This window comes from Lycorma delicatula, chromosome 1 (assembly GCF_047948215.1).
Source record: "Lycorma delicatula isolate Av1 chromosome 1, ASM4794821v1, whole genome shotgun sequence".
Classification (NCBI taxonomy): Eukaryota; Metazoa; Arthropoda; class Insecta; order Hemiptera; family Fulgoridae; genus Lycorma; species Lycorma delicatula.
Genome location: NC_134455.1, coordinates 111488720 through 111505135, shown reverse-complemented (window position 1 = coordinate 111505135; position 16416 = coordinate 111488720). Strand labels below are relative to the sequence as shown.

Genomic DNA, 16416 nt, shown 5'->3' with positions numbered 1-16416 from the left:
ATGAATAACGTATCTCAGATTAGGAGAAGAGGACAAACAAAACACGAAATCCTAATTTGACACTAAACTACCATAGATATTTTAATATAGTATGAATTTGTCGAAATGCATAGTTCGTAATAATGTTTATTCTACATGGTATAATATTTTTTATGTATGATAATGAATTATTTTATTAAGGCATTATAAATTTAAACTTTGTGTTTCATACAGCAGTTCTAAGCAATAATATGAATAATTTATTTTCATAATCTTATCCTATCATTTTATTTTCATTTTTAAGATACCAAAAGAAAAACTTATTCTTTTTTTTTGCAAAAAGTTATAAAAGCCCATAAGAATGAAAGCATTAATGAAAGTTTTAATTACAACATTTAAATGTGAAAAAGTTAGACTTGTGTTATTACTTCTGTTTAGTTCCATAAGAAAACAAGCAAAAATTTTCCAATTGGACTTGAAACATATAAATCAACTTACAAACAGCATAGCATTTAGAACAAAAAACATCAAATACCAGCCGTATTAGGAAATGTGTTGTGTAGTTTTAGGGTGAAATTTTTTTGAACTGACTATGCTTTTCCTGTGCTGTATGTCAAGCTCATTAAAATTGAATTTATATCAACAACAATTAACATCTTTGTTGCATTGCTATATACTGAACATCATTACTCCTAAAGTTAGTTACTTAGATGGATAAATCTTGTACTTCAAGCATTATATATTCTTTAAGTCATAAGTAAGACTGGTTGACATAGTGTAAATCACAAATTAGTAATGTAGAGACATTTTTCTAAGAATTACCTCACAGTTATATCTGATCTGAAGTACTATGAAGAATACTAGGGTATGCACTACATAAATAAAAGCACACTTGTTCAGATGACATACATATCCAATGCCAAAAATTTATTATGACCAACTTCTAAATATAGAACCGTTCAACTGTTCATAATCTCTTAATAAGTTCTAGCATACACAGTTTTATGGCTATGGGATCTCAGCTCAGCCACAGGTTATATCTCTGATACCTACTTATTGACTGTTATTAATTATTAACATAAGTCAGTACAATCAGTCTCATATCAGTTAACCTAGTCCCTATCTTATATTATTCAGCTTTCATAATTTACTGTTTTTCCAGTAGTCATGTACATCACTATAGAATAATTGTATTTCTACATATATTGTAACATGTATAAATCAATTCATTTAAACCAAAGAACATTTTTTTTCCCATTTATGACATTTATTTGGACTGTGATTATTTTATATTATTTGATATCCCAAAATGTATTCATTTTTATACTCTTTGCAATGTAAAAACTTCTTCAGACATGTTTGAAGAATATTTGAGTATGAAAATATATTGATGCTATATATTGAGTATAAAATGAGTGCATGAAAATGAATATTAAGAAACCAAAGTAATAAGGATAGGATAAGTTGAATTTTTATGTCTAGTTGAAAGAAGGAAAAATTGAACTAATAAAACAGTGCAGTATTTGGGTGCCATGTCAACAGAAGATTTAAAAAGTGAAAACAAAATAAAAACATGAGTAGAGTGATAATAAGAATGTAGAGTGGTAGAGTAGAGTGACAATAAAAAACATGAATAATGCTAAGAAAGCATTAAATAAAAATAAATAATTATTACATTATAAGATGAAGTTTGATTTGTAGAAGCATTTTGGCAAATGTTATTAAGAATTATTTTAATTTCATGGGTACTACTTCCATTAATGATAAATAAAGTATTTCTGCTGAAACAAGTCACTAGGAAAAGGAAAAGGTCTGAAGGCATTTAATACGTGGGCATGGAGGAGATTAGAAATTAAATGGAAAGTGAAAAATATAGGAGTAATGACATTGAATGAGAGTAGAAACTTATTCAAAGTAGAAAAGCTAAGTGGGACTTATCAGACTGATAGAAGGACTGATTAAAACAGATCTGGAAAGATCCGGATTTGAATACTAGGATACCGGACACCGTGGATACCAGTGTTCTTTGGTGGTTGGGTTTTCAATTAACCACACATCTCAGGAATGGTCAAACTGAGACTGTACAAGACTACACTTCATTTACACTCATACATATCATCCTCATTCATCCTCTGAAGTATTATCTGAAAGGTAATTATCGGAGGCTAAACAGGAAAAAATAAAGAAAAAGATCTAGAGAGATCAGTTAAAAAAACTGTAAAAAACTAACTATATGGTGAAAACTAACTTTAACTATATGATGGTGATATTTACGATCTATATATTGTAATTAATTACAGTTATTTTAAATAAAGGACATAATTGTGCAATTTAATCCATAAATAAATGTTGAAAATAAATTAGTTACATAAATAAACATCAAAAACAATATTTTTAGGCTTTGCCAAAATTATTTCCAGTAATAAACAACATTTACAGTTGCAATAAATACCTTCAATATCCCCCTCTCTCATATTTCCAATCATGTGAATTTAAAAAAAAAAAGATCTGAGTCCCATTTTTAAAAAATTAAATATTACATTTTTTTCTGTATCGACTCTGTAACTGAATTTACTTCCTCAAACATGGTACCGCTGATATGTTAAATAAATAAATTAACAATTAATGTAATACACATTATCAGCACGTTGATATGCACTCAATATTTTTTTGCTAACTTGAAAGCCATCATCAGGAGATAAAATTATTGCATCATAGTCAAAAGTTTAAAAATTCACAGTTAAAATGTAAAAATAGTCATTACTGTCCGGTCCTACCAGTATACTGAAAGAATATACACGTACTCTCATTTTAATCCGCCTCTTTCATTTAATCCACCAGAGTACATGTATATATTCCCTCGGTATACTGGTAGGACCAGATAGTCATAACTGTTTTTACATTTTAACTGTGATTTTTTAAACTTTTGACTGTGATGCAATAATTTTATCTCCTGATGATGGCTTTCAAGTAAGCCAAAATATTTTGAGTACATATCAACATGCTTTAAGATGGATTATATTAAATGTTAATTTATTAACTGAATTTACATAACCAATTTAATTATTCTTTTTTTTTTGTCTACAGTCATTTTACTGGATTGATGCAGCTGTCCAAGATTCCCTATCTAGTCCCATTCATTTCATTTCGGTATACCCGCTACATCCCACATCCCTAACAATTTGTTTCAGATATTCCAAACATTGCCTGCCTGCACAATTTTTCCATTCTACCTGTCCCTTCAATATTAAAGTGACTATTCCAAGATGCCTTAATATGTGGCCTATAAGTCTGTCTCTTCTTTTAACTATATTTTTCCAAATGCTTCTTTCTTCATTGATTTGCCGCAACACCTCTTCATTTGTCACTTTACCCTCCCATCTTATTTTTAACACTCTTATAGCACTGCATTTCAAAAGCTTCTAATATTTTCTTCTCAGGTACTCTGATTGTCCAAGTTTCACTTCCATATAAAGCTACACTTCAAACATACACTTTCAAAAATGTTTTCCTGACATTTAAATTAATTTTTGATGTAAACTAATTATATTTCTGAATGAAGGCTTATTTCCCTGTGCTATTCGGCATTTTATATTGCTCTTGCTTCATCCATCTTTAGTAATTGTACTTCCCAAATAACAAAATTCTTCTACCTCTGTAATCTTTTCTCTTCCTATTTTCACATTCAGTGGTCCATCTTCATTATTTCTACTACATTTCATTACTTTCATTTTGTTCTTGTTTATTTTCATGCGGTAGTTCTTGCATAAGACTTCATCCATCCGTTCATTGTTTCTTCTAAATCGTTTTTACTCTCAGCTAAAATGACTATATCATCAGCAAATCATAGCATCTTTATCTTTTTACCTTGCACTGTTATTCTGGACCTAAATTGTTCATTAACTGCCAGTTCTATAAAAAGATTAAAAAGAAATGGGGATAGGGAACATCCTTTTTGGACTCCCTTTTTTATTATAGCTTCTTTATTGTGTTCTTCAACTATTACTGTTGCAGTTTGGTTCCTATAAATGTAACAATTGTTCTTCTATCTCTATACTTGAACTGTAAATGTTTTTAAATGCTGAACATTTTATTACAGTGTACATTATTAAATGCCTTTTCTAGGTCTATAAATGCGATGTATGTTGATTTGTTTATCTATAATCTTTCTTCTACTATTAATATGAGCACTAAAATTGCTTCCCTTGTCCCTACATTCCTCCTCAAACCAAATTGGTCTTCCTAACACTAACTCCACTCTCCTCTCAATTCTTTTGTACAGAATTCAAGTTAAGATTTTTTATGCATGAGTAGTTAGGCTAATTGTTCTGTATTCTTCACTCTTAATAATTATTTTTGCATTGATTTCAATTTTTATTTTCTGAGAAAATTATATTTAAATATTACTCTCTCATATTAATATTTATTTTTTTAAGTCTGTATATATAATAAATTTGTAGATTGGCAACATAAAATGTGTATTATACATTTTTTTTTCATATTAAAAATTATTAGCTACTCACCTTCTCACTGCCTGAATGTTTTTCTTCCATAAGAGCTTTAGAGAACTAATTATTCAGCTCCTGCTTTAGCAGAATAATTGGATTTAATCTGAAGTACCGTAAATATATATATATATTACCAATATTATATATTTCATTGGTAATTTCACTTAGAAGATGCTATAAAAAGATTATCAGGAGAAATTTCATTTTAAAATGAGTTTTTAATTACTAATAATTTTTAAAAATAAGTTATGAATAACACAAATATATTTAAATATATTGCTCGTCAAAATTATCATGTATTTACTCTTTCTAAATGTGAACAACTAATAATTGATTTTATAGTTTTACATTGTTATTTGTTTTGATTATGCAGGGATATGACACATCATCAGCAGCAATTTCATCAGCAATATTTATCTTGGGACACAATCCAGATATTCAGGTAATGTCTTCTTTTGTCAACTTTTATTATTTTATTGAGTAAATATACATACTGTAGCAGTTGCTGTAGTGCTGCATTGGAAACTTATCTTTCTAAGTAAAAATATTTTTTTTGTCACAACTGTATGATTGGTTTGCATTATTCTCTATTCTTTTGGTCATATTTCACACCCTTATGCTGATGAGCACTTTTGATGTTAATACAGTTTTTTATGGTGTGTAAAGTTTCAGTGTTGTAGATTATATACAGGAAGAAATATCAAAGAGGAAATAGTATATAGTTCAAGGGATATCATATCATCTCACAAAGCAATTCTGTTTTAGTGTACTTGCAAATGTTGACAGTATGTTACTAGCGGGTGGGGAGGGGGGTTATTTGTTTGAGTGTGCATCCTGTTTATAAATTAAGATTTGAAAAAAAAAATTAATGTAATTTTATATCTACATCTATGTAACTGTAAAATATGGCTGCATTAGGAAGTATATACATACTCCTTAATATCCTTCAAAATCCTTCCAATTTTCATATGCTTTTATACAAAAGAATAATTTCATACTATATCAAATGCATGAAGTCTCATATATAAAATACTTCTTTATAAATAAAGGATGTTTTAACAAAATCCTGCTTCTAAAACAAGAACATTATTTTAGGAATGTCTTTTTGAAGAGTTGGATGAAGTATTTGGTGACTCTGACAGGGAAGTAACCATGGAAGATTTGAATCGGCTCAGTTATCTAGACAGAATTATAAAAGAAACATTAAGGCTGTTCCCCAGTGTACCTTGTATAATAAGAAAATTATATTCAGATCTTGATCTTGGTAAGTAATTTTAATTAATTTTATCCTTGTTTGGCATTAGTCATTTTTCTGTTCTATTGTTGTTCCATGTTCCATTCTATTTTTCGTTGAACTTTTTACCACAAGGTGTTTATTTACAGTCCAGTTGTTGTTTTCCTTTGTTGTTTTTACCCTTCTTCATGTCCATTTTAAAGTCAAATAACAGAATTGAAGAATGGAATAAATGGGCCAAATAATAATGCACAGCAAATATATTTACAATATTCATCTCAAAACCTCTTAATTTGATACTTTATTAACCTGCCTAATTTGAATTATATATGAATATTTTATTATACTGGCAAAGTGTTATGATAAGTGAATGGCTTCATTATTTTTTATTATTTTATTGAAATTATACTTCAATGTTGGCCTTGGGTATTTCACTCCTGAAATAATACATAAAATTATGTACAGATTGTTCTTTCAAAATGCTTTCTTTGCAAAATGCTTTTTTTTAAAACTATATTAGCCGTCATATGACTAAAAAAATTATAGTGGAATCTAAAAGAATTATTATAATTATTTACAAAAATAACTCACATTTATTTAAACTACATAATGCTCTCATAATTAATTGCCTAGAATATAATTATGAAAACAAACAAAAAATTCGGAGAAAGGACAATGGATTAGGAAGGAATTAATAAAAACCTAAAAGGAAGAAAGGGACCATAAATTTAGCAGAGATGGAGATGGCACTTAAAATTAAAAATCTTCTTTTCCGTTGCTTTAAGTTTGTGCTTTTCATTTTTATTGATTTCATTCGTTTTCTACTGAATCCACTTTCATAACAACTCAGGATTAAGGTGTTTTCTTAAAATTATAACTTTTCCATTATCATCTTTAGTCTCTCTCTATCTATCTCTGTTCAGATGTTACAGGAGATCTGCATTAAAAATTGCATGAATGCATAATCTTGAATGGCTACCATCTGTCATCTTTAAGAAATTACTTTAATGTAAAATCATGAAGGATTGTCTAGGTTTAGTATGTCAACAGCTATGTAAATATGAAAACTAAAATAAGCTTAAATTTTATTTATATTTATTTAAACTGTTTTTATTTATATTCTGTAGAAAATTCTGAAAGCATGATACATCATTCACTTTGAGTCTACATTTTTCAACTATTTTCTCTTGTTCTTCAACTACCGTGGTTTCCAGTCTACCATACTGAAAAATTGACATCTTGTTTTACATATTTGTTCGCCTCATCTATCTCTTAGATATCTGGTTTATCACTTTATGGTCTGTTGAAGAGATAGGTATTTTAATATGCATTATTTTATTATGCTGCTATTGTTGGCTAACCCTATGACCATCCTAAAATAATTCTCCTACTTTGTTGTTTGTAATAGCATATTTTTTTACCTATGTTGGTATTATTATTATTATTTCTGTGTATCAGCTTTTAGATTTTGTACTGATTATACTATAATTCCCAAAAAAAATCTGCTCATATTTCTATTTACTTCCACATCTAATGTTAATGTAATTATTTATCATTTCAGTTATCTACCTTCCCATTCTTAAATAAACTTCTGCATTTCATACTTCAAATCGAAGATCATGATTATAATCTTTTTTTTATGACTTCCTCTTGTGTAGGATTTAGATAGAAAAAGCCCATCACAGTGTTGTATGTAGGGTTTTTCTTGGAGGTTGAGGTAAATGAAGGAATTTGCATTCATTATTAATGCAACATTTAATGAAAATTCATCAGAAATTGATTATATTTCATAAGTTTTCATTTTTTTATGGCAGCAGGATTGGTGATTATAATTATGATGATTTTATTAGTATTGTTTAAAATGCAATGTTAGTGAATCTATATGTGATACATTACTTGCCTGTTTCTTTTTAATCTAAAAATTAATTGTTTGTTTTTAGGTAACAACCTGCCTCAAAATAAATTTAAATAAAATATGAATGAATTAAATAATGTAATTAAAAACTATTAATAATTGTTAGTTCTGAAGTGTTGCAGTGTTTTAAATTAAATAAAATTTTAAATCATGCTTTAGTGTAGATAATTAAAACAGTATTCATCTACTTTGATGCTGAAAAACTTAAAAAATTAATAATGAATTAAACATTTTATTTTGTTTTATTTTTACAGGTCATGAAGGATACATTATTCCAGCAACAACAAATGTAGTTGTACTACCTTATACACTTCATCGGAATTCTAAATACTACCCTAATCCAGAGAAATTTGATCCGGACAGATTCCTCCCAGAAGAAGTTCAAAAGAGACATCCATTTGCATACATTCCATTCAGTGGTGGTCCTAGGAATTGTATAGGTCATTTATTTGTTAATAATAGTTAATTTATTGAGATAAAAGATTCTATAAAAAAAATAATTTTAAATTTTTTTGTCCTATTTAATAGTAATAAATATTTTTTTTATAATAAAAAAATCATCCATTTGTATAAGCTCCCAAATATTAACAAATTTGATTACCCAATAAGACCATTAATAAAATGCATCAACTTTTATTGTATCTAAAATAATTACCAATATACACAAAGTAACGTGGAATTAATATTTACAATAAAAGAAAAAAAAACAGAACTTCAATTGTTTTTGTGGATATTAGCATGTAAAAGACAATGCAATGAACACTGCAATTTATAAAAAAATAAATAAATAAATAAAAAGAAAACATGAATGGTATACAGTTCATATTAATTGTAACCATAAAACAAGCTGTTTTGTTGATCATTGGTTAACAGAACAGACAAATTGTATACCTTTCTTTTTCTGTTTAGCCTCTGGAACCACCATAAGGTATTACTTCAGAGGATGAATGAGGATGATATGTATGAATGTAAATAAAATGTAGTTTTGAATCGACCATTCCTGATGTATGTGGTTAATTGAAACCCAACCACCAAAGAACACCAGTGTATCCATGATCTAGTCTTCAAATCCAAATAAAAGTAACTGCCTTTAGTAGTATTTGAATATAAGAACTCTCAACTTCGAAATCAGCTGATTTGCGATAATGAGCTCACCACTAGACCAACCTGGTGGGTTACACAAATAAATACCTAATCTTCTTTAAAATAATAGATTAATGATTAATTGTTGATTTTATAATGATTCATTTAGTAAGAAATCTCTCTAAATCTTACTAACTGATTCAGGTATATCTCTTACTGATAGGACTAAAATTAAAAATGATAAGGAACAATACAAATATTAAGGTGCTATTTTTTTCAAAGGTTGGGAATAAACATGACTATTTGCAAACTGTAAAACTTGAGTCTGAAAAGGTCCCACGAGCAGCTAAACCTTTCTCAAGTTCTGAAGCCGCAATGTACATCTTCTCCTACACTCTTTTCACCACTATTCTGCTTGAATAATTATTTAATAATTGGAGTATTTGTCCTTTTAAAATATGACCTAAACATGAGAATTTATTTGATTTAAATTGGTGATCAACTCCACTCCTTTAATGAGGTTTCTTTAAATTCAAACTTCAATGTTGTAACTACAGGATTATGATCAGAAGCTATAGTCACACCTAGACATGCTTTAATAGATTTCATACTGTTTTTATATCTTCTTCTGAACATGATGAAATCAATTTGATTTCTTACTAACTGTGTCTCTGTCTAACTGTATTCTTAGGTGATATCCATGTGTATAATATCCTGGATGGCAATTTATAAAATGTATTTATCACCACACTTCCTTTATTCTGAACAAATTGAACCAGCCTCTCTCCTCTAACATCCCGTCTTCCAAGCCGATATCCCAAACAAATTAATGCATTTCCCTTTACCAATCTTGGCAGTAAGGTTCTAAATGGCATAAAATTAAACAGAGAAATAAATTATGTTTCAACCAGTAAAATAGAAAAAATTATATAATAATAAAAATAATATATTGATATCTTGAATAAAAAGATTAAAAATAAGCAATCTAGAAAAAATGCAATACTGTCACATTAAAAGAATATAATAAAAATTATAACAATTATACTATGGGTATGATTATCTATATGCATCAGATAAAATCTTCTAAATTTCACCAACAAAATAATAAACACAAAATCAATAAATATATTAATAATGGCATATAAAATTAGTGAAGTAATTGTAATTATATATATATATATATAATTGCATTTACCTATACATACACTCAGATTGGCAGTAGCTGGAAAAATGGTTGGAGAAAACATCAACTGGTTAAAAAAATGAAATTTTATTTTGATTTATTCTCATAAGATGTCAGATTTTTACGGTAAAATTATTTTAAAAATAATTTGTGAGTAATCAAATAGACCTATTTAATGTTAAGAAAATGTAATTTATTTATCCATCTAATGAAAAAGAAAAAAATATTTTTTAGTGGAGTTGGCAATTGTTCTTCATTTTCATCACAAGTTTATATACAAGAATCATTGTTCAAAATAATAAATCTATGCGCAGTGACATCCATGAAATTTTCCTAATCATAATAATATTTTTCGGTGCTTATTATTTTACACAAAAACAGCCTCCTTTGAGAGAGAAGAATTTTTTTTTCCCACAAATTCTAATAATGTCTACTAACTTTTTTTAAAGTTTTTTGCAATGTAGTTTTTTACTGTTCCCCTAATTAATTCAATAAGATTGAGTTCTTGGTGGTAAGCTAATGCCACTGTTTGCTTCATTAAGTTACATGTAATACTTATCCTTCTCATATTTTTAGCACAGTACAATTATAAAAACTGTATTGTTAAGTTTAGTGTAAAACGCAATGTTAACTGAGTAATAATGTATTACCTGTCACCACATTTAAAAAACTACATTACCATTTTTTAAACATGTTTAATCATGCACTGCATTTTTAATAACAATTTATTTCATTTTATTTTGTCATAATTATTTTCATAATTTTGGATTTCAGGACAGAAATTTGCTGGGATAGAAATGAAAGTTGTTCTTTCATCTATATTCAGAAAAATGAGAGTGCTATCTTTCACAAAATTAAATGAAGTGAAACCTGTGCCAGGAATTATATTACGTTCTGCAACACCATATGTAGTTAAATTAATTCCTAGAAAGTAAAAAAAAATATTATGACATCTAATGATTTTATTTGTTTTATATTATTTTTTTAGTATTATGTATAAACTTTAATAAATTTAAATAAACTCTCAGAACCATAAAAAAATAAATAAATTAAGGCAAGAATATAAAAATTTCTTATTCTGGTCCTCCTAATATTATCCCATAGTATTCAGACTTTCAGTCTACAATTTATTTAGATTTTGTGTAAAATTTTATGAATTTTCCAGTTTTAGAGTCTATATTTAAATTTATCTGTAACATTTAGAAATTTTTGAACATGTGGGAAAATTAGGGAAATATTTTATGTAAAATAAAGAGTTTCAGTTGTGAGATAGTAACTTCTTATGTGCATCAGAGTAATGCAATAAATATTTTGTTAATAAATAGATAAGATGAGTTAATGAAACATGGACCTGTAAAGAGAAAAGGAACAATTCAATATTGTATTATTACCATGATGTAGCGGTAATGAGGGGAACCTTAGGCTATGGAAGAGGAAAGAATGTGTGGCAGTGACCTTCACCAGCAAGGTGATTTCAAATCTATTATAGCATCTTTTGTTTTAAGGTTACCTTTAGCTTTGCTTATAATAATTGTTTACCAATAAAAAATTTAATGTCCTTTTTGGATGAACACTTTTGGAGTGTTTTACTATTGAAGTTTCCAACTAATGTTATTTCTGTGTGTCACTGGAGTATATCTAATATAAATTTGAATTAGAAATTTAAATAATTTAAATTTTCATCCTCAAATTTATTTTTTGTCCAGATTTTATTTGTTACTTTAACTTTTTTTTAATTCACTATATTTTGTATAATTAAATTTTTATTTATTATTATGAACTAACCACTTTCCTTTTTTTTAATATTTCCCATTTTCAATTTTTTGTAATTTGCAATGTTCTGATTAATTTTATCAGTTACCTTTTATCTTTTCATATATACTGTACACCTAGATAGTTCTTTTTTTCATTCATAAACTAGCAAATCTATTCATTCCTCAGATGATATTTGTAATGCGTGATTATGTAATGATCTGAATAAAATATAAATTTTTTCAGAGGTAATTATTTAATTTTTTGAAAGCTTTCTAATTGTTAGAGAGATTAGAAAATTAAATTTCCTAAATAATACAAGATATAAACACCAAGAAATACTCAAAAAAATCTGTTAGAAAGGGAAAAATTTTATTTTTTATTGAGTCATTACTCAATAAATTAAAGCCAAAATTATTAAAGCCACTGGGCTTTAATAAGATTTAAATGATATATTTCCCATACTATTGTCATACCAATGTACCAGATTTAGTATCCTGCCAAGTCCTAATTTTATGTAATCAAATTCTCAGACCATATTATTTGTTAAAATGGTTATTTTTTTGTTCACGTATGCATGCTACTTGGTATATACAATCATTTCCCTACTCAAATGCATTGATATCAACTCTTTTACTTACTACAAATTTCTCATTCAAGAACTTTGTTGCTACTACTTTTTTAGTTAAATAATTACAACATTCAAAATGTTCTTTTTCACAATGATTCTACTATTAATAGTGGGTGTTTCCTACCAAAGCTCCTTCAATCAATAAAATTTGAATTATTGTATTGATATTCTAAAAAAAAATTTTAAAAATTAACGTCATCATAGTGACTTGAACACCAGTCATAAAAAAAATTATGATTTCTATTGTAATATCTCAACAGTTCAATTTTAAATATTGTTCTATTGCTGGGGGTGTGAGTAAAAACCTCAGTAACCCCAAAATAGTCCCTGTTCTCAAGCCAACTTCTCTTTACAGACAAGAGAAAACTTCATTAGCATTGACATAGTCATGGATCTCTCGACCTCCTAGACTTCTTCATAATGTACTACAAAACATGTTCCCATCCTCATTTTTGTTTTTTCTCTGCAAGAAGGTAATATATCTCACAAAAAATCTCTAAATCCCTTGAAAATTAGGAGAAGGGCTTAAAAAACTGTTTCACCTTAATGGTAAGATAATTTATATGTAAGAAGAGTCCACATGTATCTCTTGACTCTAAATTCAGTTCATGTGTTGGTAAACATTCTTCTATGTGTCAATCCAGGCCCATTCTTTTATCTGGTTCTGAAATAAGAAATTTTTACTTTTCAGAGACTCATCTCCCTTCTGGATATACCAATACCATAATTAAATTAATTTTAAAATGTTTGGAAAATAAACTATTAATGTACATGATTTGTTTTTATTGCTATTATTTTAATTTAAAAGAATGCTGCATAAAAAATAACAATATGTAAGAATGATATTGTGACATAAAAAATAATTTTATACAAACAGTTTAATTCTGATTCATGTTATTCATAAATGTTAATAAATGGATTACTACTGTTATTATGTGACCTCAAACAAAGGGGCTTGATTGAACAGTATTATTTCAATGTATTTTTTTAAGTTATGCTTTACATTTTAAATTGAAAACAGATAAATTTTAACACTATCACATTTTTAATAGTGATGACTAAACCCATTAGTAATTCAGTCTGTGTAATATCTACTTTTATATCAATCTAAATTGAATATTTACTTATTTATTCTCTACCTAAATAATGTGCTTTAAAGATTTCTAAATGTATAAAAAAAAAAAAATGGTTTTTGATGACCCAAGAATTAACTTAAATTCTTTTAATTCATCTTTAATTTATTTTTTCTTAAATTTTAATTTATATTTTTAAATTTCAATTCATCAATAAAATTTAAAATAAATTTCACAAGTAAATATATTACCATCTATGATAGGTAAAATTCAAAACAGTCAACTTTTTGTGTTAAGTTTAAAATAATCTTTGACCAATTTCTTCTTTTAATTTTACATAAAAAATATGAAACATGTTATAAGCTTAAACTTTTGCCCTCATAAATGGTTTTTTAAGCGAGTGCATATTGTAAGTGAGAAAATAAAAATGGTTCATTTATTATTATATGATTTTAATGGGAAAATTGTATTACTAACACTTTAGATATAACTGAAACAATTCAAAATAAATATATAATCCTGAAAGGTTTCAGCCAAATATTCACTAATTATTGATAAAGATATACTCTTTGCAAATTAACCATAATTTTTTTTTTGTTCTTATTATTTTAATATGGAGTTATAATCACTTTGCAAAATTATTTTATAAACCTTTAAAACCTACAGGATTTTAGGAGGAAATGTGTGGCAGGTTAGATCTCTCAAACAATACTCTGGTTTATGTATCATCTGCTAACAGGATACCTAATCAAAAAACTTCAAAGGCAGAGATAACATCCACTGCACCTGAATGAAGGACTGACTACTAGAACCAGCTTGGTACCACTAGTGGAATCACATAGTTAGCTGGCACAGTTTCCACAATCATCAAAAAAAGAAGAGGCAAAGAGTAAGGAAAAATAGAGGAAGGGACCATTTAACTGCATATATAGTCTCAAAAAATCTTCTGGAAGTACCATTTATATTGAATTTATATGATAAAATTGAATTTTATTTTATTTTTTTAATTTTAGCATCAAATGATTGTGTAATATTTTAGCTTTAATTTAAGACCTTATTTATGAAAATGGGAGAATTAGAAAATTTTTTATGTTTTGAAGAAATATGTCACTGGGTACATTTTGTCGATTTTTAAAAAATGATTTTGTTTTGTTTTTATTCTCTACCTAAATAATGTGCTTTAAGATTTCTAAATGTGTAAAAAATTTGGCTGGCCTCTTTGGTGCGAGTGGTAGCGTCTCGGCCTTTCATCTGGAGGTCCCAGGTTCGAATCCTGGTCAGGCATGGTATTTTCACACACGCTACAAATCATTCATCTCATTCTTTGAAGCAATATCTAACGGTAGTCTCGGAGGTAACAAGAAAAAAAACGTGTAAAAAAAAATGGTTTTTGATGACCCAAGAATTAACTTAAATTTATTTAATTCATCTTTATATTTATTTTTTCTTAAATTTCAATTTGTTAATAAAATTTAAAATAAATTTCAGAAGTAAATGTGCAGTTCAAAAATATCTTTTGTTGAGTAAAAAAATTTCACTTTTATTGAGGTAAATTTTTCTCTGTTATTTCAAGTGTAAACTTTTTTATAAACAATGTTATAATAGTTAAATGTAAAAATTTGATTAGTTTGCATGCATTAAGTGAATTTAACTTTCATTTATGTAATGTATTTTTTTTTTATTGAAGATATCTCAAAACCATATTTTTACACATAAGTGATCTGTTTTCTTACCAATAAAGATGTAGAGTTGAAATTTTTACCAGGTGTTCTTGGCTGTAAATTACACAGACACAAGAGATTGTCAGTTTATTTGTTTTAAAAGAAGTTATAATTTTATTTTATTTTTTTCAATGTGCGAAAAAACACAGTGAAATATAATTTTTTTTTCTAATGTAAAAATTGGTGAATCAAAAAATGGGTGCGTTAAAAGTTGTAAAAAGGAAAAAAATTAAGTGCAGAAAACATTTGAAGTTGATAAATTTAAAGATGACTGAGAAACTGAGTCAAATGTTAACATGGGGAAGGATAGGCATTCGGATCCACCTTAAAAGTGAATTGTGTGTAATTTTCTAATTAATTTAATATTTTAGCATTTATTGTCAAATGTTGAATGAAACTAATTAAATGGTAAGATAAACTGCTTAACATTATAATAAATTTTCTTCATCAAAAATTGCTGAAGACGAATCATTTTTTGTGTGCCAGATCTGAATCTAACAATTGCATTGAAACCATATCACAAAAATTTATTGTATGTATAATGAGGTACTTAGCAAACTACTGAAACAGCGAAAAAAAAAAAAAAAACATCACTTGCACCTTTGCTCTTATATCTTTCAAATAATTGATCGAATTAACAAACAATGTGCATAAATTATGAAATTAAATTAATAAATAAGACAACTTTATTTAAAAACACAATAATTAAATCACCTTTATGGAAATCATGCTTAACTCAAAGGCAGAGCAGGTATAAAATTTAAGACGACTTATGACACAAAATAAAACACAATCTGTCTACACTCTATACAGAAAAAAAAATTGTGCTTTGAAATTAATACAGCTACAACGAAAAAACTCCAAACAGATAACTTCACACTTGTCAAATCAGACTAAAGTAACAGCAGTTATCTATATCTAAATAATACTTTGTAAATACAAGTTTGTCTCACTTATAAAAATTACCAGCAAAATTTGCTGACAGAGTAGAGCTGTGAGAATAGTGCATAACTCAGTGAAGAAAGTTGCAAGAGAAACTGAAAATTTTTTGATACAAGCTTTATTACTAAAACTTATTAAGTCTGTTACTAACTATTAAGTAAGTCTTATTCCTTAAATTGGACAAACACAGTCATTTTTTTTTTCAAATTTTGCGAAAAATATTAATAAGATTTTTTTTTTGTAGTTGGTTGATATTTTAAAATTAAATTGTGGTAAAAAAAAAAAATGATATTCTTGTGTTTTTTAGACGATACATTTAAATAGTTTGTTTTTTTCTTTTTCCTGAAAAAATTCTTTTGGTACTTAAATATTATGCTTATTTTATCCTTCAGTTT

The 16416-nt window shown here is 27.2% G+C and overlaps 1 protein-coding gene across 6 annotated transcripts in view; it reads left to right on the top strand.

The window, feature by feature from the left end:
- The window catches only part of LOC142321221 (cytochrome P450 4C1-like), a 55015-nt gene extending 40145 nt beyond the window's left edge, over window positions 1-14870 (top strand). For 4 of the 6 annotated variants that reach the window (XM_075359239.1, XM_075359234.1, XM_075359218.1 and 1 more), the window contains 4 exons: window positions 4861-4929; window positions 5583-5751; window positions 7891-8076; window positions 10677-10859. In XM_075359239.1, coding sequence (XP_075215354.1) covers window positions 4861-4929; window positions 5583-5751; window positions 7891-8076; window positions 10677-10837 — 585 coding nt within the window. In that variant the 3' untranslated portion in view covers window positions 10838-10859. Of the gene's footprint in view, window positions 1-4860; window positions 4930-5582; window positions 5752-7890; window positions 8077-10676; window positions 10860-11227; window positions 11543-14024 lie in introns of those variants that run through there. The other 2 variants (XR_012755587.1, XM_075359227.1) reach the window with 2 other exon arrangements.
- The last annotated feature ends 1546 nt before the right edge of the window (window positions 14871-16416 follow it).